Source organism: Corylus avellana, chromosome ca10 (assembly GCF_901000735.1).
Source record: "Corylus avellana chromosome ca10, CavTom2PMs-1.0".
In the NCBI taxonomy this organism is placed as follows: Eukaryota; Viridiplantae; Streptophyta; class Magnoliopsida; order Fagales; family Betulaceae; genus Corylus; species Corylus avellana.
The window spans coordinates 20,793,907-20,804,495 of NC_081550.1; the positions used below are offsets into that span (position 1 = coordinate 20,793,907).

General features: G+C 39.3%; 1 protein-coding gene across 1 annotated transcript; it reads left to right on the top strand.

The window, feature by feature from the left end:
* The first annotated feature begins 1,566 nt into the window (after positions 1-1,566).
* Positions 1,567-6,713, top strand: LOC132163509 (protein SMAX1-LIKE 6). The gene is made up of 3 exons (XM_059573819.1): positions 1,567-3,260; positions 4,210-4,456; positions 4,658-6,713. Exons 1-3 carry the CDS (start codon positions 2,107-2,109, stop codon positions 6,539-6,541), a joined length of 3,285 nt encoding a protein of 1,094 aa, XP_059429802.1. The 5' UTR covers positions 1,567-2,106; the 3' UTR covers positions 6,542-6,713.
* Positions 6,714-10,589: the final 3,876 nt, after the last annotated feature.

Below are 10,589 nucleotides of genomic sequence, written 5' to 3' on the forward strand. Positions count from 1 at the left end.
AGGGTGTAGTCACCTCATCCATTTCTTGAGGATGGTGGCCACGTGCCATTCTAATCATCTTTTGTGAGAGAGGTGGTCGCGACCACCCCTATATTGTGAAGAGGGGTGGCCATTTCCATGTGTTCTGAGAACAAATAAATGTGCAACTACTCCTTTGATAGCATTTTATAAAGTTCAATAATTGATGTGTCATTGACATGGTACATGCATTCTGCATGCATGTTTGTTTTTTATTAGATATTTTATGGTTTAATAGTAGCATATCACTCGGTATAATTAAAGAGTTAATGGAACCGGCATAGAATGAGTTATTTGATAACAATGGGACCCTTTAGGAGTCGTTTGATAAGTTATATGAGGCTATGAGTAGTTTGATAAAAGATGAAACCTAAAAAGCACTAAACCATTTTCTCGAATAACAAACAAAAATATTAACAACTAATTCAAACAAACACTAGACACTCGTATGTAAAAATACCAAATCAATATTCATCATAAATTATATCACGTCAAAACACTTACTCAAACCAAAAATAAAAAAGCATCCTCAAAACATGTTGATTAACTCAAAAATAACCCCCACTTAATGATAGGATGCTAAACAATGTAGGCCTACCTAATAACATGGACATGCCACACCGACCTAGGAAAGCAGATCCATGAGTCTCAGAAAAATTACATTCATGGGAAATCATAGTCATGACAATCTCATAGTAAAAAGATATAAGAAGTATGAGTGATTAATATAACATTGTTGAACACAAACTTATAAGCTTAAACTTTTTGATTAAAGGCTCATGACATGGCTTGATAATGGTTTATGGAATAAAAACAAATTAAGGTGCAAGCTATGAGCATGAACGAAGATCCATAGAGAAGCATCAAGGTACATAACATTTTCCTTGAGCCTCATTTGAACACTCCATTCGCTTGAACCAAGTATTGACTCAAGCATCAAAGTAATTTTCTGCTAATACACCCAAAAAGTTCTTATATGTTTGATCATTTTCCTTTTTTTTTTTTTTTTTTTTACAAGCTCTCTTGGCTTGGGGTTCGTATACAACCAACTAATACTTCACACGTTAATTAACATTGAAGATGTTATTTATCTTAATCTTCCGTAAGTCTGTAACCAAGGTTTCTAGAAAAGTTAATCTCAGAGTTCATGTAGTTGTCAAATAGGCCGCTTATCATCATTATTATAGAAGAGTGAGAAAGACATGCACTGACATTTGACACCTCTGTTCTTCCATGTTTTATCTCTGAAAGAGCAAATAGTGTTTATTATTGGGATTTTTTTGAATAAAAAAAATAGTTTCAGAGATTATTTGAACAGTGCTCACAAAAAGCTAGCGATAACAAAATATGTGATAACGCCATTTGGTTCCCGATGGTGACAGACAAAGCATTTCTCAATACGTAATACGTGTGGTGGTGGGTGAGCGGGAGACCCAACCAACGATGTATATTTAGTTGCGCCATTTTCCTCCAACTTATCGCAGGCATTTCTTTCTAAAGAAAAAAAAAAAAAAAAAAAACTCAATATTGAGACCCCACACCAACAGGGACCGCCCTCGTTGGCCCATTTGCGTTCAGTGGACACGGCATCTCTCTCTCTCCAAAAAGGTCTACACAGCCGGAGCAATAAAAGTATAAAGCCCCAACCCAAAGAAGCAGGGAGATCTTTCTTTATAGAGCCGAAGATTAGAGAATCTGTGCCTGCTCGCCATGTGTTTGTTCGATTGCCAATGACACCGGACCCACTTCACTCAAAAACCAAACAAGCACGACGAAGACGACGACGACAACAACTACAACACTAAACGATGTTTCTCTCTCTCTCTGTGTCTCTCTCTCTCTCTTTCTCTCTCGCTTTTTATAGTTGAGTTTTTCTTTTTTTAACTTAACTGCCTAGCTCTTGTCTTGGCCTACTGAATAAATAAACTATCCAAAAGTTTCTGAAATAAACCCATCTTTGGAAATTTTTATTTGTCTATATTATATTCGGGGGAGATATATATTTATATTTATATTTATATATATATATATAGAGAGAGAGAGAGAGAGAGAGTGGTGTGAAGGATATTTATTATATGCTCGCCGGCGATGCCGACGCCGGTTAGCGCAGCGAGGCAATGCTTGACGGAGGAGGCGGCGCGTGCGCTTGATGACGCGGTGGCGGTGGCGCGTAGGAGGAGTCACGCGCAGACTACGTCGTTGCACGCGGTCTCGGCGCTACTGGGTTTGCCATCGTCGACTCTCCGGGAGGCATGCGCACGCGCGCGCTGCAGCGCGTACTCGCCACGGCTTCAGTTCCGAGCACTAGAGCTCTCGGTCGGAGTCTCACTTGACCGGTTGCCATCGTCGTCCCGGTCCCTGGACGAGCCGCCGGTGTCGAACTCACTCATGGCCGCGATCAAGCGGTCCCAGGCCAACCAGAGGCGCCACCCGGAGAGCTTTCACTTGCACCATCAAATCCTTCAGAACAACCCACAGCAAACGACTTCGCTTTTGAAGGTCGAGCTCAAGCACTTCATTCTCTCCATTCTTGACGACCCGATCGTGAGTCGAGTATTAGGGGAAGCGGGTTTTCGGAGCTGCGATATCAAGCTGGCGATTATCCACCCGCCTATGGTGTCTCGGTTCCCCCGGAACCGATGCCCCCCCGTTTTCCTCTGTAACTTGACGGACTCGGACCCGTTACGACGCAGTTTCGGATTGGAGGTCTCCGGGGACGAGAATTCTCGAAGAATCGCCCAGGTTTTGCTCAGAAAGAGTGGGAAGAACCCCGTGCTAGTCGGAGTCTATGCAGTCGATGCGCTTCGGAGCTTCGTAGAGTGTGTGAACAAAGGTGGAGGCAGTGCTCTGCCTAATGAACTCTCTGGGCTCAGCGTAATCTGCGTAGAGAGTGAGATTTCAGAGTTTGTTAAGGGCAGTGGGAGCGAGGAGAAGATGGGGTTGAGGTTTAAGGAGCTGGGTGAGCAATGCTTGGGGCCTGGGATTGTGGTGAGCTTGGGGGACTTGAAGGCGTTGAGCGAAGACGGTGCGTTTGGTGAGGCTGTGAGCTTTGTGGTCTCGCAGTTGACGAGGTTGGTGGAGCTTCACGGTGAGAAATTGTGGTTGATGGGTGCGGCGGGGACGGACGAGACTTATTTGAAGCTTTTGGGTCGGTTTCCGAGTATAGAGAAGGACTGGGATTTGCATCCTTTGACCATCACTTCTTCGAAGCCTTCCAGTGATGGGTTTTGCTCTAAGTCCAGGTGGGTACACTGCCCTTGGTTCTTTATAATTGATTTCAGGATTCACGGCTTGCAATTTAAATAACTGAATGCAACTTTTCTCTGTTTTGTACCATATTGTGAGATTTCTTATTGTATATTTGAGATGTGTCATGCTAGGAAATAAAGAGGTTATGTTCCTTAGGTTGTTGTTGCTGCTTTTTAGATACATTATTTATATGTCTTGTAAGTAACTCATCTTTCTATATGTTCGAAACTTTTATGTTTGAGATGAAATTCATTCCTATGTTTGTAGTTGAGATCTTAAGAGGCTTGCTTTTCTCTCACTTTAAAACAATACTTGATATAAAAAAAGGGGGGAAGGGAGGGGGGAAGAACAGAGAAGCATGAGCTCATGGTAAACTTTACATGCAAGGTTAATTTGGATGGAGTCCTATATTATACTGTTGCACTGTGTATTGGTACTAAGTATCAAAGCTCAGCCATACTTCGATAATTGTTCTTGCTTAAAGATACTGTGTTCTCTTTTTTCAATCCTATAAAGCGGGCTTCAGTCCATAAATTTCATGACAAATAAGAGATTAGTTACATTGCACTTGTTTCCAGCTTCTGTCAAGCCAATTTGATTTTGTTACAGTAGCCATTGTTTCTACTTGTCTTTTGCCTCTAGCTAGAGATAAGTGTCTGGTTTCCAAGCTGAAGCAGCCCCTAGGTGAGGTCATGTTATGAGGATGATGATGCTTAAAGGAATAATACTTAGATTTTATTTTTACAACTCCTATTGGGAAGGCTAGATCAGAGTTACTGTAGATATGTCACATGCAGGGTGTATGGGGCGTTTAAGTTGCTAGTGCTATTAAAACTCATGCTATATAAATGCTCACATGTATTGGTTAACATGAACAATTTAGCTTCTGACTTTTCGGTGCCTATTGGATCTCACAGTTCCCTGCTCATGATATACTTGCAGCTTGCTGGGTTCCTTTGTTCCATTGGGTGGGTTCTTTTCAACACCATCAGATTTCAAATATCCATTTAGTAGCACAAGGCAACCATTTAGTCGTTGTAAACTTTGCACTGAAAAGTATGAGCAAGATGTTGCTGTTATTCAGAAGGGAGGATCAACTATTTCTGTCGCTGATCAGCATTCAGAAAGCATTCCTTCGTGGTTACGAATGGCTGAACTTGACACAGGCGAGGGAGTGAATGTGGCAAAGGTGTGTAACTCTTCAAAATTAAATTTCTATGACTCACGTGTGTTACATACGTGTGTATGCTCACAAACGAACACTCATAACAGAGAGTTTAACACGTGTGTTGCATTGCTGGTTAATTTTTTTTTTTTTTTATCTATTTGCTGTATTCCATTAACTAGGTGGTGACAATATTCATGTAAGAGTGTGTTTCATTCAGTGCAGACCAAAGATGATGAAACAATGTTGAATGCCAAAATTTTGGGGCTGCAAAAGAAATGGAACGATATCTGCCAACATCTCCATCAAGTACAACAGTTTCCTAAATTAGATATTTCCCATGCCTGGTCCCAAGTTCCATCTGCGGAGGGCTTTCCTTTTGGATCTGCGCATACATCTCCAAATGGAAGCCAATGTGCAGATCCAAGCCATCGTACACCCACCGACTTGAAAAAACCTGTCCCATTAAATCAGAACATACAACTACCAGTGGATTCTGATGCCGAAAATGCTAATATTCAATCTAAGCTATTAGGAAAAGTTTCAAGGAGTCGGCAAATTGAGATGGAGCACCCCTGGCTTTCTACAAACTCTATGCCCAATGTGAGTCCGCCCCCTGACCACACATCATCTTCATCTGTAACTTCTGTTACCACAGATTTGGGGCTGGGAACACTATATGCATCTACCAGTCAGGAGCCAGACAGTCCAAAATTACCAGGTCGCAAAGAGTGTCTTCAGCACTTTTCAGGTTCCATTTCGAATGAGGTTGATGCAGTGAGTGAAAATACTTCACGCCGTATTGCCCATTCCTCTTCCTGCTCTGGTGCTAATATGGGAGGGCAGTCTGATCCAAGAGATTTTAAGTCCCTTAGGAGATTTCTCACAGAAAAGGTTTGTTGGCAAGATGAAGCCATATGTTCTATTAGTGAAGTTGTATCCTGCTGCAGATCTGGTAATGGAAGGCGTGGTGGCTCAAGTCTCAAAGGACACATTTGGCTTACTTTCCTTGGACCTGACAAAGTTGGAAAGAGGAGAATTGCTTCAGCACTAGCTGAGATAATGTTTGGCAGCCTGATCTGTGCGGATTTTGGCTCCCAAGACAGGGTCTGCCAATCAAACTCAATGTTTGGACACCAAGAACTTGACGGTTATGATGTGAAGTTTAGAGCAAAGACTGTTGTTGATTACATCGCTGGGGAGTTGAGCAAGAAGCCCCATTCAGTTGTCTTCCTTCAAAACGTAGATAAGGCTGATCCTTTGGCCCAAACTAGGTTATCCCAGGCCATTAAGACCGGTAAATTGGCAGACTCACATGGGAGAGAAATCAGCATCAACAATACGATCTTTGTGATAACCTCAACTATCACGAAGGGCAACAGAACTGTCCTTCCTAGTAAGGAACCTGTGGAATTTTCTGAGGAAAGAATACTCAAAGCCAAAAGATATCAAATGCAGATACTAATTGAACGTGTTACTGGGGATGGCAGCAGAAGCAATGGCATGAATGTCAGAGTAACAATTAAAAATGGAACACCAAATGCTGGCTCTGTAAATAAAAGGAAGCTGATTGAGACCTGTGACTCTGAGGGGGATATGGAAACCTTTTGGGCACAGAAACGAGCGCAAAAGGTGTCCAGATCCTATTTGGATTTGAATCTGCCTGTAGAGGAGGAGGAGGTGGAGGAGAACATCAATTATGGAGACTGTGACAGTGACTCCATCTCCGAAAACTCGGAAGCTTGGTTGGAAGAGTTGTTTGATCAAGTAGACGAAAAAGTGGTCTTTAAACCATTTGATTTTGATGCACATGCTGGAAAAATAATGAAAGATATTAGCCTCCAATTTCAGAGGACATTTGGATCAGAGGTTATGCTGGAGATTGATTACAAAGTTATGGTGCAAATACTTGCAGCTGCTTGGTTATCAGAGAAGAATAGAACAGTGGAGGAATGGGTTGAACAGGTCCTCTGCAGGAGCTTTGCCGAAGCCCAGCAGAAGTACCACCCCTCTGCTCAGTCTGTTGTTAAACTAGTCACTTGTGAAGGCTCTTTTCTGGAAGACCACTCTTCAGGAGTGTGCCTTCCTGCTAGAATTAATTTAAAATAATTTTTTTGCTCTCTTCCTGTAAGTATATGTATACTGTAGCTTTTAGCATATAGCTTTTGGCATTTGAAAGTGGGCCTTGTTTGGCAATCCAAGTAAATTTTTTGTGCAACCATTGTGTTGTATTCTATCATGTATGGCAGAATGTATAATTTTCTACTTGTTCTACAAACAATACAGTTTATAATGGAAAAATGCTTGGGGTACTCAATCTCTTCACAAAATTTACATATCCTTTTCACCCATAGTTTCTCTCCATTCTTGAAACAATTCACTTTGCACCCAAAACAATTATGGATCAGTTGACCTAGCTGCCCATGACGAAGCCTATTGGCTTCTTAAAATTTGCAGGTATCCCAAACCACCATTGTATTTGTGGGGGTCTGCATTGCTGTTGGGCCTGACGTTTCTCAACAATGAAACCACGTGTCGTGTGAAGACAACATTTATTTATCTCTTGCTTTTTGGTCCAAGGGGCTTTTTGGATAAGCACTAAAGGTCGTAGAGAAATCAGACTTTGCTTAGGAAAATAAAAAACAAGTTGGGGGGGGGGGGGAGTAGGTGAGGGAAGGGCAGACTTTGGTTGACTAATGTACTATATTTCTAAAATATTAGTTAAATTATAATTAATATTTTATAAAATCACATATAAAGTTGAGTATGACTAATATTTTTTCCCATGCAATGAACAGAAGAGTATCAATTTTTTTTTAATGTAAAATGACAATGTTACCCTTGTGATATAATATAACTGAATATTCTCCCATTCATTTTGAACGGGAGAAAATCCTTTTGCCACTTAATAAGTCATTTATAATGCGGGATTCAAGTACCATACGACATTATTAGATAAATTTGACATAATTTGTAACAATTTAAAAAAATGTCTAGTCATATATGTATTAGTACTTTAAAGGAGAAACTTCACTAAGGATCCTCAAACTTTCACCCGTTTTGAAATATCCCCATGAATTTCAAAATCTCTCAATTTAGTCCTCTGAACTTTCAATTGCTTTTAATTTGGACCCCTCCGTCAAATTTTAAAAGTCACATGACGTTTATACTCCTGATTTTTATATAAAATTTCAACTTCTAAAACGTTTTTTTATTTTAAAAAAAAAAAAACAAAAATTAGGAATATTTTGGTCTTTTTTTAATTTTTAACGGCTAAAATTAACAGAAGGGTTCAAATTGAGAGCAATTGAAAGTTCATGAGACTAAATTGAGAGATTTTGAAGTTTATGAAAAATATTTTAAAATGAGTAAAAGTTTAAGGATCCTTAGTAAAATTTTTCCAACTTTAAAAAGATTGCGAGCGCTGGTTAAAGGGTGTTACAGTAATGGCTCATAACCCAACCGAAGTGCTGAACTAAGCAATGATGTCATTGCTGTTTTGGGCATGTAAAATGTCATGTCGCAAACCTTGCACGTCCTGGTGCTGTAGCTGTTCTTGCTCTATTTTCCAATTTAGTCATGACTCGTCACTTCTCCTTCTTATTTTGTAGGTTTATTGCCAAAACCAGAGATGACAATAATGGTCAGGTATCCTACACCGCCGGCCTATTGCCTGCCTTAAAGGTTAAACAAACACATTTTTAATGCAGCACAAAAAAGATTGGCTATACTGTACGAATCAAGTAGGATCAACCGAAGCTTGATCGTGCAACATCATCATTTCTAGTACTACTAGAAATGTCTTGTCTCCCTTGCCTCTTGCGTCTGGTGATTTCCATCAAGTTTCCTCTTCTTCTTTTTCTACTCTATGCCCTCGTTTACCACGTGGGATTAGGTTTAGTTTTGACGACACATCGAAATCCAGCAACTAAAGGAATTGGGTAAGTAAAAAGACTTGTCCGGGGAGCTTCTAGGAAATGAGTCTGATTATAAACCTTTTTTTTTTTTCAGCATCTTGGCTGGGTGTGATGTTTGATTACTAAATTTGATGGGGCATGTCTCTTGTCAGGTGTCGTCCGCTGATATAATACAGCTTGAATAAGGTAGTAGTATCGAATTATATTATTGTATGTCAAGTTGTGAATTGGGTATTGTAACTATGGTGTAGTTGTTCCTTGATGTCCCGTCGAGAATGTAAAAAACAATTAAGGTGAGGTGTCAAGACAATTATCTCCTGCAACACTCTTTCTCGGAAGCTCCCATGCGTCGAGGCTAATGGGTCGCCTTTGGGCTTGGCCGGGCCAAGTTTAAACTATTTTCTTTCTCTTTAGCAGTCAGTATCTAGAAAGCAAAGCTAACATTGTACTTCGTACAAACAAAGTAGTCAAAAGTAAAAGAAACAATTTAGATCAAATAAGGTAATTTAGAGAAATGTTTTTAGGGTTAGAGTTTGAGTGGAACAGATATAACAGCTTCAAAGATGGAGATTTAAAGTAAGTAGGCAATGGGGTTGTCAGTGGGGCACTCATGTCTCATGTGCTGGAGTTAGTCATACAATGATGCCAACAACGACGATATTAACAAGAAGATTTATCCAGTTGTGACAAAGACCATGAGAATCTGGTTGAACGACTTTAGGCAAAGCCTAAATTCTTACATTTAAAAAAAAAAAAAAAAAAAAAACAACTATTTTGAAATTTTCGGCGATTCTCTATTAGGATTTAACGAAAAATTCTAATGGAGGGGTGAAATTGAAAAAAATTGAAAGATGAATACACTAAATTGAGAGTTTTTGAAGTTTAGGAAGATAATTGTAAATTATGTGATGAAAGTTCATGATGGTTAAATGAAGTTTCTCTTAAAAAATTAATTTTTATGGTCTATTTTATAAAAATACATAAAATTTAGGGGAAATTTTCAATTTTTTGCGGTATTTTTAAAATTTAGTCGGACCAAGACCCCAAAAGGCAAGAGTGATTATGCCTATGATAACTAGTGATTTATCATGATATTAAATAGAGCTCAAGAGTTCGGATCGACAACTCTAACAATTTGTTGTCTGGGTAGCACATTGTGAGAAAGTCTAAATGAGATCCACCTGTCCGAGTAAGACAACTCAAATAGTCAGTTTAGTTTATTCTTAGTCACTGTTTTTTGTTTTTGCTGAGCCTATATGCACTATTTCTTCATAGGATATATATAATAATTCCTTTTATTTCGAATTTAAGAATCTTGAAGAGAAAAATTAAAAAAACCAATTGCTTTTGATAGTGGGGTTGCTATCACATACCACTTGGAACAGCTAGCTTTTCATGGATTCCTGGGGTGGTTCCTGTTTATACTCAGTATATGGATTCCTAGTGGTTTGGTTCCATTCCACTACAATCTACAACCCAAAAAAGGAGGAATTTTCTATTCTTTCAGCTGTACACTTGCCTGCCTCAAGGTTTAAGCTTTTAAATGCTCATTTTTCACAGAGGTTTAATGAAGAAGATTATGATAATAATTTAGTAATTTGCTTAATTCAAAATACATGCAAAAGCAATTCCTTTTGATTTGATTGAATAGGGATTGCAAGAAAAAAAATGTAGAGATGAAGGAAATGCAGCCTATATTTAGAAAACTTAATGAAGTGTATTCATTACAAGCTCCAAACCCTAATCAGGGTTATCCATTGCTAGGCTAAGGTGTCTTTATTAATATTATAATATAGGGTTTAGAAAGATTGCAAGGGGACTCACTGTTTTTGGCTCCTTCCCAGCCCGGAAGTTTGCTTTCGGCGACTATCTTCTACCACTAGCGCTTGAAATGGGAAGCAAGCTACAATTACCTTGAATTAATCAATGAATAAAAAGAAATCGCTTTCCGAAAAATAGAAAGCGGGTATGAGACATATTGGTTTTGTAGGTCCAAAGTGCGATTTTAAACGTATGAGCTATTCAATCAAATTAGGGTAAACACCTACTTGATTTTTTTCTCCATTAGACGGGCCAAACACCTTTTATTTTATTTTTTCCAAACATTTAATGACTAATGAGAGTCTAGTGATGGCCGAATAGGGTGTCATATGGTCGTGCGACTCGTGGGAAATCAAATGCCTCTTTTTTCTACCCACGAAAACGACACCGAATGCCTTCTTTTCCTACCATGAAAACGA